We start from the raw sequence: 18,934 nt of genomic DNA, 5'->3' as shown, positions 1-18,934 counted from the left end.
CACTCCAGCCTGGGGATTGCAGCAAGACTCTGTCTCAAGAAAAAAAAAAAGAAAAGAAAAGAAAATGCAATCTCCTTGTACAAAGCAATATGCCTTCAGTGACACTATCTTCTGTTAAGCAGTCAAATAAGAAGGAGATGGAATGGAAGAATAAAATCAGAAACATCATAGAAAAGAAAGAAAGAAAAATATTAACATAAAATAAATCAGAAAAAAAGTTTTGCCCAGTATCTTTCTCATATTATACTAGAATTCTGGAATATCATCAGCCACTAACCCAAAACAAGTACTGAGAACTGCCCAGAAATGAATAACCCCATTAGACCTACACTTTGTGAGAGTTGTCAGTAAAAGCAAACAGTGCAGAAATCCTCTGGATAAGCTCATGAGCAGGCTAAAAGCACTGATAAGAGTAAATTAAAAGCTTGTCATTAGTTGGTCCTTCTAGTGAATCAGATCCTTCAGGATACTTAGCAGCTGGCAATAAGTAGCAATTTTTTTAAGGCACCAATAACCTGGTCTGGCAGGTTCATTCGTTTCACTTCAGCAGATACTACCTTTGGTTCTTGAGAGAGTCAGTCTTTCTAACTTGTACAAGCGTAAATGATAAATCAAGAAAATGTGACCACTTTAGAGAACAACAAATGTTTCTAAAGTGAAGAGTGCACATTTCTTTAACGAATGGAACTGACCAAACCTGTGGCAAAGTCTGCCAATGTTAAACCCATTCCACCAGATCATCCAAGTTCAACTTACTTACCCCCAACATCTGGTGGAGGTAGTGATACTCTGGCCCTTGGTTATACAGCAAGAAGGTTTTCCAGAAAAGTAGGACATTCATGGACAGCCAGATAAGCTAAACCAATCAGACATGAGAGACAGAAAACAAAAATTGAAAATAATTATTACCTGATGAATAGAAACCACAGGTAAATTCTTGGCCACAGTGCTTTCAATGGAACCTAAACCAGTAACTGCAGAAAGCATTTTCAATTAACCAGCAAGCTGAAAACCACTCAGAGAAAAACAAATCTTACTTTACCCAGCCCTTTCACCTGAGACTAAGCATTTGGGTTGCAAATAGGTCTCCTAAATGATTTACAGCTATCCCCTGCCATTCAAAATGAGATTAAGAAATTAATGACATCACAATACCCCAAGCGAACAGAAGTAATCTGGGAAAAGAACAAAGGGAGCAAAAATGTTTAAAGGGTAAAGGAAAAGCTGTGTTCACTGAAAATGACCTCTCTTCCTCCACATCTCCTCTCCCATCAATGTGCAGAAAAATTCTCACGCGTTTTGGGGACAGGCGCGAGGTGGGGGAGAGTGTTCATTGTTATCTCCAGCATAAAGTTTTGTTAGTGGAGAATGTTCGAATTAAGGCAAAACTTCCACTTCCAGCTTCCCACCCGTGCACGCTCAGAGAATGAATCAAAATCGCTGCAGTACAGAGAAAATGCACGGAGAGCCTAGCCCGCCATCCTACCAGGCAGAGGTGTTTAACCCCTTCGTTGGCTAGCCAGTTCCTCCAGGACACAGCCATGCCGCCGGCCCCGCCGCGCTGCGCTCTGTGCCCGCCGGCCCCGAGAAGGAGCGGGCGGTGGCCGGGGCAGCGGTTACAGTTGCACGGCCTGCGGGGCCGCTGAGCGAGGACCGAGGGTCAAAGACTGAGGGGAAGCCCGAAGACCTGGCGCCGAGCCAGCCCGGGCGGGGTCTGCTACCCAGAGCCGGGTTTTCCGGGTGCCCTGACTCCGACCCGCACCGGGTCAGCTCTGCCCACTCCGCTGCCCCGACGCCCAGCGCTCTGAGCTGAGCGCGAGGCCCAGGCTGCACCAGTCTGCTCCTCTGCGCCGGCCCCTTTGTCTAGGGGCAAGCCTGTTGTTGTGGCTGCTGCTGTTCAGGATGTCCCGGGTGGGAACTTGGAGGCGTCGCCCGCAGCCTCTAGCCCAGCCTGCCAGGCTCCAAAATACTGGCAAACATGTGAACAATGCTACTCATACTAAAAGTGGGGACCCTCGCCGCCCCGTCATACTCACCACACACACACACACACACACACACACACACACACATCCAGCTCTTTTGGACTGGTTGTTTTCCCCCGAAAGAGTTCTTCTCAAAGAGCCTTGGTAACGAAATTTGATCCGGAAACAGCCTTTTATGCACTAGCTCACATTTCTTCCACCCTTCCTCAGCAAATTATCCCACTCCCAAACTAAAGCCCCCCGAAAGCACTTACCTAAGGCTTCCCACTAGCCACCAGTTTCTTTATCCCCTTGCCCGCCCATCTCATACTGATAAAAAGGTTTTAAGACATTACTGAATAAGAAGAACTCAGGGAATTAATGGTTAAAGCTGATGTAATTCTTAGGGGCTCTAGGGGAACTTAGATTCACTGCATTCGGGAATCTTTTTGTTTTACTACTCAGTCTGTTCAGTAAGTAATAGAAATCCTCTCAATCTTGTACCAGAGGCCCCGTGAAGAGTGAGAAGGGTGTGGAGGTGACCCAGGTACCTATCCGACACTGCAACAAATCAGTATTAGAAAAGAGAGAAAAAAAAAATGTCATTCATGTAGAAAAATATCCAATGCAAAATAGATATCCAGTAAAGGTTTGTTAAACCAAAAACTTTTCCAAATTTAACAACTAATGAGAGACAGAAAAAGTTTACTACTAGTTGCCTAATCAAATGGCTTTTAAACTCTTAAAAAAAAATCTTACAACATAGGCCATAGGATGTAATTAAAACTCAAATTTCAAAAAAATACTACTACTCTCACTATATGCAATATACTTATTCCAATTAATTTAATGAACCAATTGATTGCAGTCCATAGTTTGAAAAATCAAAATGAATTCATATGAAGTCCCTGTTAGACTTCACACAATTTTCTAATAGGCTGTTTTTCTTGTTTCATGCATGACCAAATCCAGAAAGCTGCCCTGAATCTTTCTAAAGTTAGAGAGCATATTATTTATAAATAATACTATGTTCTTTTTAACCATGTGACACCTAAAGGATCAGGGAAAGAGCACACAAAGAACCCAAGGAGTCTCACCACTGGAGGGAAGTCAAATTCTGGGATGCACTGGTGCTCCTGAGGTTTAATTTCAATAGATGGGGGCAGGACGTTCATTGGCAGAATAGGTTCTTGTCATGAGTTGAGAAGCGTGAAGCAATTCAACAATAGTAGAATAAGAGACCATTTTTAAAAGCTAAGCGACTTTCTGAACAACAGCAAAAATAACAAAAAGACAAAAGATTTTAAAAGTGGCTCCAATTCTTAATAATGTACCTACTAAGTCCCAGTCTCTGCCTTTGCTACTTCATATACAAAATCTCACTCCATTCTCATAGTAGTCCTCCATGTGCGTGTTAGCACTCTCACTTTAAAGATGAGAAACAGACTGCCAGGCACGGTGGCTCACGCTTGTAATCCCAGCTCTTTGGGAGGCGGAGGCAGGTGGATCACGAGGTCAGGAGAGGTCACCCTGGCCAACATGGGAAACCTTGTCTCTACTAAAAACACACAAAGTAGTCAGGCATGGTGGTGAGTGCCTGTAGTCCCAGCTACTCAGGAGGCTGAGGCAGGAGAAGCGCGTGAACCTGGGAGGCGGAGGTTGCAGTGAGCTGAGATCGCACCACTGCAGTCCAGTCTGTGCGACAGAGCAAGACTCTGTCTTTAAAAAAAAAGAGAGAGAAATGGAAGCTAAAAGAGATGAAGAAACTTGCTTGAGGTAATGAAACTGGGTTTGCTTACAGTTAAAACAACCCATAATCAGGTACTTTTGTAAAATTCGTTAGTAAAATGATAGAATGCTTATATAAATGTTGGTTATTACCTATGGCTATTATTTCATAACTCTGTAAAAGGGTCCTGAGATTTGTTTGTGTTGCTTTACCAGGAAACAGTACTCCAAGCCATCCCCAAGGAACAGAGCTAGTGTCCTGTTACGCAGCAACTCTCATTAATGAGATTCTTTGCAATACAATTTTCTCTAAACCAGATTTATTATTTATTATTATTATTATTATTATTATTATTATTATTATTATTATTTTAGATGGAGTTTCACTCTTGTTGCCCAGGCTGGAGTGCAATGTGGCAATCTCGGCTCACTGCAACTTCTGCCTCCTGGGTTCAAGCAATTCTCCCACCTCAAACTTCCAAGTAGAGTAGCTGGGATTACAGGCATGTGCCAACCCGCCCAGCTAATTTGTGTATTTTTAGTAGAGATGGGGTTTCACCACATTGGCCAGACTACTCTTGAACTCCTGACCTCAGGTGATCCACTGGCCTCAGCCTCCCTAAGTGCTGGGATTACAGGCGTGAGCCACCAGGCCTGGCCAACCAGATTGTTTAATGACATAGTGGCTGTATTTTCCAAACTAGGAAAGGCCACTCTTGAAAGTAATGAGGAGAGCGTTCTGCAGCTACATCAGCATTTAAAATAACATAAGGAGGGGCCAGGCTCGGTGGCTCACGCCTGTAATCCCAGCACTTTGGGAGGAAGAGGCGAGCGGATCACGAGGTCAGGAGATAGAGATCATTCTGGCTAACATGGTGAAACCCCGTCTCTACCAAAAATGCAAAAAATTAGCCGGGCGTGGCGGTGGGCGCCTGTAGTCCCAGCTACTTGGGAGGCTGAGGCAGGAGAGGCAGGAGAATGGCGGGAATCCGGGAGGCGGAGCTTGCAGTGAGCCGAGATCGGGCCACCGCACTCCAGACTGGGCGACTGAGCAAGACTCTGTCTCAAAAAAAAAAAAAAAAAAAAAAAAAAAAAAAAAAAAAAAAAAAAAAAATTATAAGGAAAAATCACACTTTTGCCAGGAACAGACTTCACAATAAAAACTCAAATGGGCCGGGCGCGGTGGCTCAAGCCTGTAATCCCAGCACTTTGGGAGGCCGAGACGGGTGGATCACGAGGTCAGGAGATCGAGACCATCTTGGCTAACACGGTGAAACCCCGTCTCTACTAAAAAATACAAAAAACTAGCCGGGCGAGTTGGCGGGCACTTGTAGTCCCAGCTACATGGGAGGCTGAGGCAGGAGAATGGCGTAAACCCAGGAGGCAGAGCTTGCAGTGAGCTGAGATCCGGCCACTGCACTCCAGCCTGGGCGACAGAGCGAGACTCCGTCTCAAAACAAAAACAAAAACAAAAACAAAAAACAAAAAAACAAAAAAACTCAAATGACAGATACCTTTGATTTTTGGCTGAAATAATGGTAAGCTAGTGGTATAACACTGATCTTCCTATGTTAATTATAAAACCTGTTGGCGGTTAGAACTGTTCTGGATCTATTATATATTACTTAAACACAGAAACTTTTTTGTAGATAGTGTTTTTCAAAATATGAAATGCACAGCTGTTAAAAAAGAGAAAAAAAACAATAGTCTTTGCACATAATCATTACTGCATTTTCCATTAATTAACTTAATTATATGTATATGTGTGTTTAATTCTACTCAACTGAACTTCTTAAGGACAAAATCTGGTCTTATTCCATTTTTATTCTAGGACTTAGCACAAAGCTTGACACATAGTAGGAATCTACACAATGTTTATTAGATTAAAGAATAGTGGTTAAGTATATCATCTTTCTTTCTGTGCCTTTCTCAGATCCCAATTTCTCAAGTGTAACTCTCTGGTAATGTAAAAATAGTTTCTGCTCAGCTTGACAATTATCAGAAAAGATAAAGAAACGGGGCAAGAGCCCCTTAAAATGGATGTCACCAATCCCACAGTTAAATGATAGGAATTTAAGACAAGTGGCCCTTTCTATTAGTTTCCTATGGCTGTGCTAACAAATCACTACAGACATCATGGGCTGAAACAACAGAAATTTACCGTCTCACAGTTCTGAATGTCAGAAGTCTGAAATCAGTATTATTGGTTCAAAATCAGGGTGCTCACCGGATCACAATCTTTTCTTTTCTTCTTTTGAGACAGGATCTCTCTGTGTCACCCAAGCTGGAATACAGTGGTACAATCACAGCTCACTGCAGCCTTGACCACCCAGGCTCAGGTGATCCTCTCTCCTTAGCCTCCAGTGTAGCTGGGACTACAGGTGCATACCACCATGCCTGGTTCATTTTTAGTTTGTTTGTTTTTTGTTTGTTTGGTTTTGTTTTTTGTTTTTGTAAAGACAAGATTTTGCCATGTTGTCCAGGCTGGTCTTGAACTCCTGGGCTCAAGTGATCCACCAGACTCAGTCTCCTAAAGTCCTGAGATTACATGCATGAGTCACCGTGACCAATGCAGCATCTTTTCTGACGTGTTAAAGAGAATGTGTTCCTTGTCTCTTCCAGATTCTAGTAGGTGCTGACATTCTTTGATTTATGGCTGTATCACTCTACTCTCTGCCTCGGTGGTCACATTGCCTCCTTCTCTTCAATCTGTGGGGGTGTCAAATCACCCTCTGCCTCTCTTTTGTCAGGACACTTGTGATTGTATTCAGGGTTCACCCAGATAATCCAGGATAATCTCCCTATGCAGGATACTTAAATGTAATCACTTCTGCAAAGTCCCGTTTTCCTTATAAGGTAACTTTACAAGTTCCTGGGATTAGGATAAGTTATCTTTAGGTGGCTATTATTTAGCCTAGGATAGCACCTAAATTAACCTAGATCATCTTAATTTTCTTTCTCTGATTGGATATGCTAGCCTTAGAATACAACTTCTGAAGAAATTCACCTTAAAGAATAAATGTTTGAGATTCTTAGTTAGCATTTCCATCAAGAAGTCAAAAATTATAGACCAGGAAACATGCCTGATAGAATTCGGTAAGATTTCTTAACCATTATAACTTGATATAGTTTACCATTTTTGTTATTTCATGTCTAATTACCAGGAGGGATTAGTATTAAAATTCAGCGTAAAAAGAGCCTGTGTGTTTTTTCAGGAAGAGAAAAGAGGAACCTAGGAAAGCTCCATCCCAGTGTGCAGCATAAACTGGTAGAGTGGGTAAAAGAATCCTAGAGGTCTGAGTAACCGAAAAGGACATTAAAGAGAAAAGGAAACTCCATCATGTCCCTGAGGCCCTTGCAAGGAAGAAGGGCCCACCAGGGAGCCAGGGAAAAGTGGTCCAAAGGCTTAACATTCCCAAGTTAGGGGACAAGTTCCAGACAGTGACTCATTCTCATTTCTATACAAAAACAAGTGTAGACCATCATCTGATTCAGTCATTTAGGAATGTCTACCGTGCACCCACATGGCTAGGTTAGCTCCTTGAGAAATTCTGAAAAAGTTGGAGAGGTCCTTATGCCCTTAAGGACCAGATACTTTGTTGGAAAATAAGACTTACAAATGTGAAGGCTATTTAAGAACTTCAAAATGAAGATGATCAGTGAAAGCTTGTCAAATAAAACTGAATAGTAATGATTTTTTGTTTAGAATTGCCCTGCATCAAACACTTTTCCAAACTTCCGGATTTCATAGACCAATAAAATTTCAGAAAGAAAAAAACGTGGTAATCATTTCACAGTGTATATGTATAGGAGAACATCAAATTGTACACCTTAAATATATAAAAATTCATATACCAATGATAGCTCAATAGAAATGTTTTAAAAAAAGAAAAAATAAATAGAAACCAACACAGACTAGTCAAATTTTGCTGCAATTAGGACAATTTTTAAAATGAAAACTAAAAACAACAGTCACAAAAATACCATTCACTTCTGTTTTTATTAAACAAAATTCATTTTTTACAAAATAAATGTAAGAAATACTGACTGCTTTCAGCTTCCAAAGAAACTCTCTCTCTCTCCTCTCTTTCTGTTTCTCTCTGTCATTTCACAGCAACCATCTTATTGTTTTTCTTTATTTGTTCCTCAAGTCTATAAGGTAGGAAGGTAGGTAAGGCCACTATTTTCTTCATTCTAATATTTTAGATAACAGAACTGAGGCATATGGACAGTAACTAACTTGAACTACCTTGCCCAAGGTAACCATGATATTAAGTAGTAGATTTCCAGGAGTGAATACCCCTGCTCCTTCCTCCACTTCATGTAGTCATTGTTGAACCAGGACTTCTACCTGTTCTTAGTTCTAATGTTTAAGGCCACAAATGCAGTTGTGGCTGGAACTTTCCCCAGTCATCCCAGGTGTGTAGAGATTTACCAGAAGGCCTTTGTGTTGCCAAGACAGTGCACACTCTCAAAAGACTGTTGTGTCTATTATATATGATATCATTTGTGCTTTATCTTGCATGGCATTTCCTGAACACAGCTATTAACACAGTAATTCCTGTACGTGTGTGAAATGTTACTGTTCTTAAAATTTTAAACAGAAGTGTCTGAAAAAATATTCTTAATACCTGAATCCATGTGTTCTGGTTGCATCTTCAAACAACTTTAAAGTATTGAGGAAATATGATTGGACTTTTATAGTCTCACTTTACTTTCTGAATATACTATGAAAATCTTAAACCCAAACTATTAGAATCCCTGTTAAGTAATATGAGTTTTACAGCCATAAAAACACTGGAATTGAAAGAGGCTTTGGAAAGCCTCATAACTTTTAGTTATAGAAAGGAAATTAAAGCCTTTTTCTCAGCTCTTTCAGCTCACCAAGCACCTTCATGCTACTGCATTTTTGCACACTTGGAGAGTGTTTATTTATATATTTATTGATGAGATTATTTGATTAATGTCTATATCTGTTTATATCTGACTAAATTGCTAATTTCCCAAAGGCAAATCCCATGTCTGTTTTGTTCATTCTTATTTTCCCAGAGCCACACACAGGGCTTGGAACATCAGTAGGGGGCTCAGTAATGGTTTTAATGAAAGAAATGAAAGACAGTAGGGGAATCTAAATTTCCTGACTTCTCTTCCAATAATTACTTCACATTGACATTTTCTATTTTACACTAATATGATATTCTGTACTTCTTTAATTCTTTCTATTTCCCAAACATACCCTGTTTTCTCACATTTTCGTTTATGTGCATGCTATTCTTGTTTCGTGGCACACCTTACCTGGAGATGCTTACTTAGTCTCCAAACTCAAGACCAGTATCTTCTCCTGCTAGAGGCCCACATAGACTCTTCCCAGCTGCGTCAGGAACCTCTTGTGTCCACTGTGTGCCACTCTCTCTCAGAGCATTTATTGTGCCACATTTGTTGGTGCATTTTCTAGGCTGTTTCTCCAACTAGACTACAAGTACTTTGAGGAAAAGAAGTTTTTGTTGTTGTTTAGTGTATTTTAATAACAAACCTGTGGGAACAGCACAGAAGACAGATACCATTAAGAACATGTATTTGCACGTGGGACAACTTAGAAAAGTATAGTAAAAAGAATCTAGTATATGATAAAAATTATACAAACATCATTTAGTTGCTGTCAGTAAAAAATTTACTTGCCAACCCAATGCAAATCCAAATGTCCAGAATAATTTAACAGGTTTATTTATAATTGCTATAAGGTTGAATTGTTGAAACTTGTTCACCGAAGTATGTTGACTTGCATTAATGCTTCACATCCCCACGTTTATATTAAAAATTCACATACAAATGAAAATAGAAAAACTGCAAATAACTGATTTCTATACCCTGTTTTTCCACTTGCAAGCATATATTTGGGTGCCTTTTGACTCCATGGGAAAAAAAATAATGTTCAGAATGACTAATTATAGGAAGAAAAGAATTTGGCAGGAGGGTCGAGGGATATGAAATGTTTCCCATCACAGGGGATTCTTAAGCATCCTTTCTATATTTGTGATGTGCTAGGTGAATGTCCTCTGGCGTAATTGTTACATATTTGGCATGGATAACACACAAGATGGTGCCTTCAAAAAAGGCCAACTAGATAGGTCTTCACTTGCCTCTTGCAAAGCACCAATAGCTACATTCTGGAAGCACAGATCTATTTTGAAGTCTTGAGAAATTTTTCACACCACATGCTAGAAAGAAGTTTTTGAATCAGAAATTCAATGGGCTTTTGATAATGTCTAACTTCATGAAGCACTACAGTATAAGGCTTGTCTCGGTGAGGTTTCTTCACCTCTCCAATAGAGGGTGCACTTGCAAGAGGCATTTGTAGCTAGTTATTTGTAGCTAGTTGCTTCCTGAGCAGTTTACTATGGGTCATTTGCAAGCAGTCCACTTTGTAGGAGCCATGGAATAGAGATTTCCTTACTTACACCCCTTGTCCTTTGGCTGCAGTTCAGTGTACTAGAGGCTGTGTTGGCATTAGAGCAAGAAATTTTTCTTCATTACATAAATCCTGGCACATAGTAAGTGTTCAAAATATATTTAATGAACAAATGAAAAAATAAATTAATGTCTAACATGTGAAAACAGTTTAGGTTATTTTCAAAATGAAAACTCAGCATTCATCAAATATTCTAATTGCCAACAGTGTGGCAAATGTTTTAGGTTAGAACTTGTTAAAGAAGAAGTTCAGGAATAAGAGAAATAAATAAATAAACAAATAAACTTGACATTTGTCTTGTCTTCTTCCTCAACAATCTAGCATGGAATTTAGCCTTCAGCCAAACTTTCCTTCTCTCCAAAAATTTAAGACTGGGAATTTCACAGTAGTTTTTGTCTTCATTTCCATTCTCACAGTTGGATCATTCTTATATCCATATAATAGCTTAAATGTCTCTAATGTTAGTGCATATCACACTGTATAATACATTGGCTTATCTGTCTTCCTCATGGGAATCAGACAACTGGAGGTCAAAGAAACTGTGGAATTAATCTTTGTAATCCCAGGGCCTAGCACAATGCCTGGTTCATTATTTAATCAATGAATATTTAATTTTTAAAAAATAATACTTGAGCACTTCTCTTAATTATTTATCATTCTAACCTTAGACTTCAATACTGTGTTACATTGAGAGAAAAACTTTTATGGGAATAAAATTCTATTAGAAAGGTAAATTACCTACATGGTATAGAATGTAATATCTGTACTTCAGATGTTATGCCTGTCATATTTCATTACTGTTCCTCCTAAGAATTCACTCCCCTAAGTAGCATATTCTATTATATGTAGCCTAGCTTATCAGGACTATTCAACATCTTTGAAAGATTACTGTGTAAGATCAAACATTTAAAAGGAGAATAATCTTGCACCTTAGGGTTCTACATTCTTTTCTACTATTGAAATTTTTGGTGAAGAAGAAAGTTTTGTATCTTATTCCTTTTTACCTTTTCTCTCTGTTCTGTCAATTTTTTACCGGAGACCCTTTTGATTCAGTCTCCTACAGAAGGCAGCACTATGCCTCCTGTGGTCTTTCATAGTTCTTTGTTAAAATTTACATATGCTCAATTATTACATGGTGATGCAATTATTTGTTAACCAAATGTCTTCATATGAGTGGAATCTCACTGGAGTAGCACATAGCCTGCAAGTTCTCCATCATTCTGCTCTTCTTTCGTTTAGCAACAAAACACCCTGAGTTTCAGCTGGATTATACCTGTGAACTAGCCATTACTTGTTTTAGCCTCTCTTTCAGTCACGATTAGACACTGACCATGTTTCTACAAATGAGATGTAAGCAGAAGAGATGTGTATGTCCTTTTACAAAGGAAATTTCTTCCACATTTTCCTTTTTCTGCTTTCTCACAGGCTGGAAATATGTTTTAAGCATGATTTAAGGACAATGAAGGATAATGAAAGATATTATCTGAAGAATAATGAAGAAATAAGATATTAAAAATTTAGATGAACTTGTAAATGAGTTGTAGTTACCCACTTATATGGTTCACTTCTTTACTGTTATGAGAGAGAAATAAACTGCTTTATTCAAGGCACTGTATTTTAGATTATAGCTGCTTAACTTATTATAGCCTATTATTATAGAAATTGGTTCCTGGAAGTGGGGCATTGCCATAATAAAAACCAAAATACATGACATTAGTTTAGCACATTAGGTGGCAGGTAGAAAGGACCTGCAGGCTAGACAGTGATGTCCTTTGATATGCCATTACAAAACATATGGCAACTTGGAAACATACTGCATTATTACCAAGCTGTAGCCCTAGGGGAACAGGATTTTTTTTAATGTCATATTTCTGGTATGTTTTGGCTGCTACTTGGAACTTTCAGCAAAATGTTACAAGAGACACGAAATAAAGTTAGGCAAGAAATGGCCCATTTGCAAATGGCAATGAAAAGAAAGCTCTGCTAATGGAAAATCTCTCTGCCTGTGATCTGCAATTTAATGGAATAAAATTCCCTTAATTTGAGACTTCAGAGGGTAGAAAAGCTAACTGTTTCCGTATCCCAGACAGCATGATATTAGATTGTCCCTCAGAATCAGCTCAGAGGTAAAGAGCGGTAGTTTTGGATGACATTAAGGTAGCTTACATTAAGTTAAGGGAAGGAAAGACGAGCAGAGAGAAGATAATAAAAAGGGAAGCATCTATAGACTCTATAGACATTGCTCAAAAGATGATTTTTGCTGTGGTTACTCCATATGGAAGTGATTGGAAGCAAATAGGCAAGAATTCTACTAAGGGTTTGAAAGAATTTTATTATCATAAGAACAAGGCGGGTATACAAGGACCTTTATTGTTAGAGATCTAACACAATCCTCTGTCCTTCAAAGCTGAACCAAGGAGAGAACACTCACTCTTGCCACCTTCTGATGTGGACAGTGGATGAAGAAAAGCCTCCCAAATACATAAAGTCAAAGCTGCAGGGGGCAATGGACGAAGAAAATACTCATTGAGAGCAGAACAAGAGGTTGGTTAACCCAAACAACTAACATACCAGCAGGTTAGAAAGTATTCACGATTTCTACCCAGGAGAATTTAAGATTTACTGTGAGCCAGAAACAGCTGGGTACTTTTCAGTTTTTACATTTCTGAATGGGAGTTTTTGTTGCAATTATCCTGTCCCTACTCCACTATTATACATCAGGACCGAGGAAGACATGTAACTTGTGTTTGTAAGTTTGTAAGTTGATGCCAGAGCACAAGGAGCCACTTCCAGACCTGAAAGAGAAGACTACATTTCACTCCAGTCCTGGATTTTCAGCTGCAGCAGTAACTGAATGAGATTTTATGTGGACCCCCTTGAAGAGGATTTGAGTGTATTTATGAAGAAAGATGAGGGTGCATGGATACCTGAGTTGTTAGAAGGGCAAACTGACAGACTGATACCTATCCATTGTTATTAATTCTCCCCTAGTCCACTTACTAATAGAACACCACAAGTCTTACCTGAACACAGAACTGCTCAGCTAGATGCACTTTGCAGCCTACATAGGCAGGTGTGGGCATGAGACTACATTAGTAGGAGTAATGTGTTAAACTTTCTAATCATATCTGTTAAAGAGAAAATTGCTTATATTTCATTTTCTCTCTTTCCCCATTCATGAGATTGGAACACAAATGTGCTGATGAACTCTCTTTGACCAAGAGAAAGAAGACCATGTTCTAGGAGATAGTTGAGCAACTCAATAAGAAACAGGATTGCTAAATGACCTCCAGGAGCAAAGGTCCCTGCTAGCCAAGATTGGATTGACTCTCAGAGAGAATAAAACTATCAACTTGATGAATCCACCATCACTTTTGGAATTTTCGTGTTACAGTAACTTAGTCAATACTCTAAATTCTATAATTGAATTATAACAATATGAATTGATGACAGAAGAATATTTTTGATGTTGAGAAACACAGCCATATTAACATGCTAAACGTTTGCATCACATTTTAAGTTATTGATAATTCAGGGAATATATCTTAATATTCATATTCCTAGACTTATCTGACTTGGTAATGAATCCATATTTCTTTCATTAACTAGTCAAATAATTCAAAAAATGACAATAGCAAAATAAGAATGGTTGTATGATTCAAATGTTTCAAAAATGAACATAATTCTGTTCCCTATACTGTTAACTGTAGTTGTCACATTAGGGTCTAGATTTGTACCTTCTCCTCAAGAGTTGAATTGAATGATTACTCATCATATCTGACCTATCTAAATGAAAAATACCCTTGATCTTTATTTCTTTGTCCTAGACTATTTAAATCATTTATTTTAACAGCAAATTTGGAAGAACAACAGTAGACTAAGTGCTTGATAAATGTGTAGATGCACTTGTTAGCAAAATATGTTAAAATTTCTCTTTATATATTTGGAATCCCATAGCCAAATTTTCAGTTGCAAATTCCATACTACTGAGCATTACTCCCAAATATCATGAGGTCACAGAGAGATAAGTCCTCAACTAGACTCTCCCACACAGACTAATTTAAACAACAAAAGAGTCCAGTTCTATTTATGATAATTATCTGAGTCCTGATACTCATTAATAAGGTCTCTAGCAGAATATAAACAATAAATATGCATGGGGAACATTGGAATAACAAAACTGTAGCATAATATTCAACACAATGGTAAAAAAATAAACTGCCATTCATTTTGCTGCTGATGATCAAATTACGTTTCCTCTTTTCAGCTCATTAATACTGGACATGGTGTTGTTTTTCTCAATAAGTAAAAAAATCAGGTTGTGAGATTGAAAATGCCATGTTAGGGAGGTATTCTGATATATTGGACAGGGCAGTGAATTCGTAGTTGGAATTCCTGACTTGCACTGAACCTGACTCTGCCATTAATCTTTTTATTAACTTTAGACAAGTAATTTAATACTTTCAAGCTTCAAATTCTGAATGTATAAGATTAATGGGATGGCCTAGACAATATCTAAGGTATTTTCTGGTTCTAAAGTTTTGTGATTCTACAAATTTTCTAATCCATCCTATAACATTGAAATCTCATGCAACATATATTAATTACACAACACACTTTGGGTTAGACATCATGCTAGATCAAAGCTGAGATGAATGGCCACCATACACATGATCCCTATCCTTCGGGAACTTACCATCAAGTGGAAAGACAGAGGCTATAATAATTATAACACAAAACACTTAATTACATTTGTGGAAAGTTCCACACAAAGGGTACACAATGTTGTGGGTACAAAATAACAAAACATTCATAGTCTAGAGTGCTATGGAATCATATCTGATTAATAAACTTTTAAGATGAGATCTGAAGGACAATAGCCAGACAAGGAGGAGTGGTAGCAGAAGGGATGTCCGGACAGAGGAAATAGCATGAGCAAATTTGTTGTGGTGGCAGAGAACTCTTGGCCCAATTAAGCTGCTGAAAGTAAACTAGTGCTTCTGGAACACACAGAGTGAGAGATAAAGTGGTATAAAATGACACTGGGGAGACAATGTCACTTCACTTGGAGCTTTATAGCCCAATATACATTTTGGACTCCATACAAAAATATAATATATGGGACAAGATAGACATGTTTTAGGTAGGGATGCAATGTTATCAGTTTTCTTTTTAAAACATCACTCTGTCATGGATGAATACATAGGATGTGGCAATAGTGAGTATGGGGAAACCAGAACAGAGGCTACTGAAGTAGATAGGTAATAAGGGACAGTGACTTTATCAGAGTTGTTATAATTACAATGGAAAGAAATGGATAGATTTTTTACATATTTGGAAACTAGGGTCTAGCAAAATTGTGAGGAATCAAAGATGATTCCATATTCAACTGCTAGTCTAAGTCCCATTGTGAATTATATATCAGGATATTTGTAAATAGAATATTACTTTATGAATTAATACAGACATCTATTTTACTGCATCTTTAGGCAGTGATCACACAAACTTTGAGCACCTCCAGTTTCAGAGGATTTATTGCATTTTAAAGAAGACAATTGGTTTTTGGACAATTCTGAATGTTAGAAAGATCTTCTTGATACTGTGTCAAAATTCCTTGTTGTTCTAATTCCCTTGTCTCACCTCGGATCCCCAAAGCAATAGAGAATAAGATGAGTTCTTCTCTGGTATGGCAACAGTTCAAACATGTCAAGCTAGCTACCAGTTGCCACCTTGCCTTCTCTTACCAAGCCTCTTTTCTATAAGCTAAGTGTAGGAATTTCTGCTTTCTTGCCTTAATCACTCTTTGTTAGCTATTACTTACCTTTTAGGTCTCAGATGAAGGACTGCTTTCCCAGAGAACCCTAACACAGGAATATTAGATTCCCTCATTATAAACTCTTACATATCATTCGTTTTCTCCTTTATAGCACTTTTTAAGTTAGAAATCATTAATGTCTGTCTTCCCTGCTAGACACAAAACACGTTAAGAGAATTTGGTCTGCAGTGGGGAAAGACAAGCTAAGTCACTGTCTATGAGGAGATCATGTTCTAATGAGCTCGGTAAGTTGTTAAATGAGTAAATTAACATATAATTCGAAACAGTATAAATAATATTGGTCGGCACAAAAGTTATTGCGGTTTTTGCCATTAAAAGTAAATGTAACTTTAATGAGAGTGTGAGGACCAGGAAAGACCTTTCTAAGGACTGATACATAAGCTGAGACTCAGAGGAGTAGAATTTAGTTAGTATGGGAGAGGTCTCTGAAATTTAGCATGCTGATATGGTTAGACGGCAGTTACTGAGGGAACAACTGGAGGAAATGTGCAGCAAAGAGAGTAAACATCTTGTGGTATTTGATGGAAGTGTAATGTGAGGAGAAAACAGGAATCTTAGAGCTGGATAGTTTGCTAGGGTAAAAGAAACTTGACTGATATCAGTTCTATGAAAAAAGTACATTATTTGTAATTACTATAAAATATTATGGTACCATTAATTGGACTTTTGCTTCCAGATAAAATAGTAAAGCCAGAAATATATTTAGTCTTCCTGTGAATTAACTATAAAAACAGACAAAATATGTAAAACAATGGCTTTCAAGATATTGGACATGAAGTCATGAAGAATAGTGATCCCTGAAAAATAGAAAAAAAAGTAGAGTGAGCTTTATGATTGTCTCTGCTACTGTCTTGAGAGAGTTTCTACGTTGAGGCAGTATGTATATTTATGATATTGATAAACATAGATATAAAAATAAGTATAGATAAACAAACCAATAGAACTGATTAAAGACTGCAGAAATAGATCCACACACATAAGGAAACTGATTTGTGACAATGTTTAATGTCAGTTCAGTGGAGAAACTGTAGTCTTCCTAAAAACAGTTTTAAAACATTTGGATGTCCATATGAAGAAAGAAAGAAAGAAAGAAAGAAAGAAAGAAAGAAAGAAAGAAAGAAAGAAAGAAAGAAAGAAAGAAAGAAAGAAAGAAAGAAAGAAAGAAAGAAGAAAGAAGGAAAGAAGGAAAGAAGGAAAGAAGGAAAGAAGGAAAGAAGGAAAGAAGGAAAGAAGGAAAGAAGGAAAGAAGGAAAGAAGGAAAGAAGGAAAGAAGGAAGAAAGAAGGAAGAAGGAAGGCAGGCAGGCAGGCAGGCAGGAAGGAAGGAAGGAAGGAAGGAAGGAAGGAAGGAAGGAAGGAAGGAAGGAAGGAAGGAAGGAAGGAAGGAAGGAAGGAAGGAAGGAAGGAAGGAAAGAAGGAAAGAAGGGGAGAAAGAGAAAGAGAAAGAGAGAAAGAGAAAAAGGGAAAAGGGGAAAAAGGAAAAGGAAAGAAGAAAAGAACGAAGGAACAAAGGAACGAAAGAAAAAGATAAAGGAAGGAAAATATTTTCATCCATATCTTATACTATGCACAAATATTAACTCAAAATGGATCATAGACCTAAATGTAAAGCCTACAACTATAAAATATCTAGAAATAAATATAGGAAAACATTTGTATAACCTTGAATTAGTCAAAAAATTCTAAAATATGACACCAAAATCATGATCTATAAAAGGAAAAATTGATAAGTTAGAGTCATTAAAATATATAATTTCTGTTCTTCAAAAGTTACTGTTAAGATAATAAAAACAAAAGCCATGGACATGAATAAAATATCTGTAACTCATATGTCTGATAAGAACTTGTATCTAAAATACATAAAAGACCTTTACAACTTAATAGTAAGAAAACAAATAGTCCAATGAAAAATACAGATACTTTACCAAAGAAGATATATGGATTGCAAACATAGGAAAACATAACTAAACACCATTAGTTATTAAGAACAAGTAAATTAAAACTACAATGTGATAGCACTACATACTTATCAGAATGGCTAAGATTAAAAAGGCTTTAAATGGTGTCAGGGAATACCATTTAAATGGTGTCAGGCAAACTGTGGTATACTCATGCAATGCAATACTATTCACCAATAAAAGGAATGAACTCTCGATACATACTACAACATGTATGAATCTCAAAGTAATTATTCTGGGTGAAAGAAATCAGACATAAAAATATGTAATACATGATTCCATTTTTCACAAATGCCTAGGGAATAAAAACTATATTCTATATTTATAGAAAGTAGATGAAGATTTTCTGTGAATGGGGTGGGCTGGGATAGCAACAGATGTTAGAGAGGGATTACAAAAAAAGATTGAGGAATCCTTTAGTAGGGATGGATGCGTGTATTATCTTGATCCTGGTGATGGTTTCATGGGTGTATCCATATATCAAAATGTATCCAATTGTACCTTTTACATAAATGCAGTTTGTGAGTTTTTTTTTTTTTGTTTTTGTTTTTTTTTTTTTTTTTTTTTTTTTTGAGACGGAGTCTCGCTCTGTCGCCCAGGCTGGAGTGCAGTGGCCGGATCTCAGCTCACTGCAAGCTCCGCCTCCCGGGTTTACGCCATTCTCCTGCCTCAGCCTCCCCAGTAGCTGGGACTACAGGCGCCCGCCACCTCGCCCGGCTAGTTTTTTTTGTATTTTTTTTTTTTTAGTAGAGACGGGGTCCGCGTTAGCCAGGATGGTCTCGATCTCCTGACCTCGTGATCCGCCCGTCTCGGCCTCCCAAAGTGCTGGGATTATAGGCTTGAGCCACCGCGCCCGGACTGTGAGATGTTTTAATGTTAACTATGATTCAGTAAAGTTACATGTGTATGTATATGTACATGTATAGATATGCTATACGTAACATATACTACACATAATAGATAATACATACCGTATATAAT

General features: G+C 38.0%; 1 protein-coding gene across 5 annotated transcripts in view; it reads right to left on the bottom strand.

Moving 5' to 3' along the window:
• NOX4 (NADPH oxidase 4) overlaps positions 1-1,872 on the bottom strand; it is a 170,205-nt gene extending 168,333 nt beyond the window's left edge. For 3 of the 5 annotated variants that reach the window (XR_004053751.1, XM_030918987.1, XM_030918988.1), the window contains exons 1-2: positions 1,487-1,872; positions 761-856 (exon numbers count right to left, since the gene is read on the bottom strand). Coding sequence is in view for 3 of the 5 variants with exons in the window: in XM_030918987.1 (XP_030774847.1) it covers positions 761-856; positions 1,487-1,543 (153 nt within the window). In the remaining 2 variants the exon portion in view is untranslated. Of the gene's footprint in view, positions 1-760; positions 857-1,294; positions 1,407-1,486 lie in introns of those variants that run through there. The other 2 variants (XM_030918989.1, XM_030918986.1) reach the window with 2 other exon arrangements.
• Between the last annotated feature and the right edge of the window lie 17,062 nt (positions 1,873-18,934).

The sequence above is a fragment of the Rhinopithecus roxellana genome, chromosome 15, assembly GCF_007565055.1.
Source record: "Rhinopithecus roxellana isolate Shanxi Qingling chromosome 15, ASM756505v1, whole genome shotgun sequence".
Lineage (NCBI taxonomy): Eukaryota > Metazoa > Chordata > Mammalia > Primates > Cercopithecidae > Rhinopithecus > Rhinopithecus roxellana.
The sequence above is the reverse complement of the archived record's forward strand: the minus strand, read 5'-3'. Positions and strand labels throughout refer to the sequence as shown.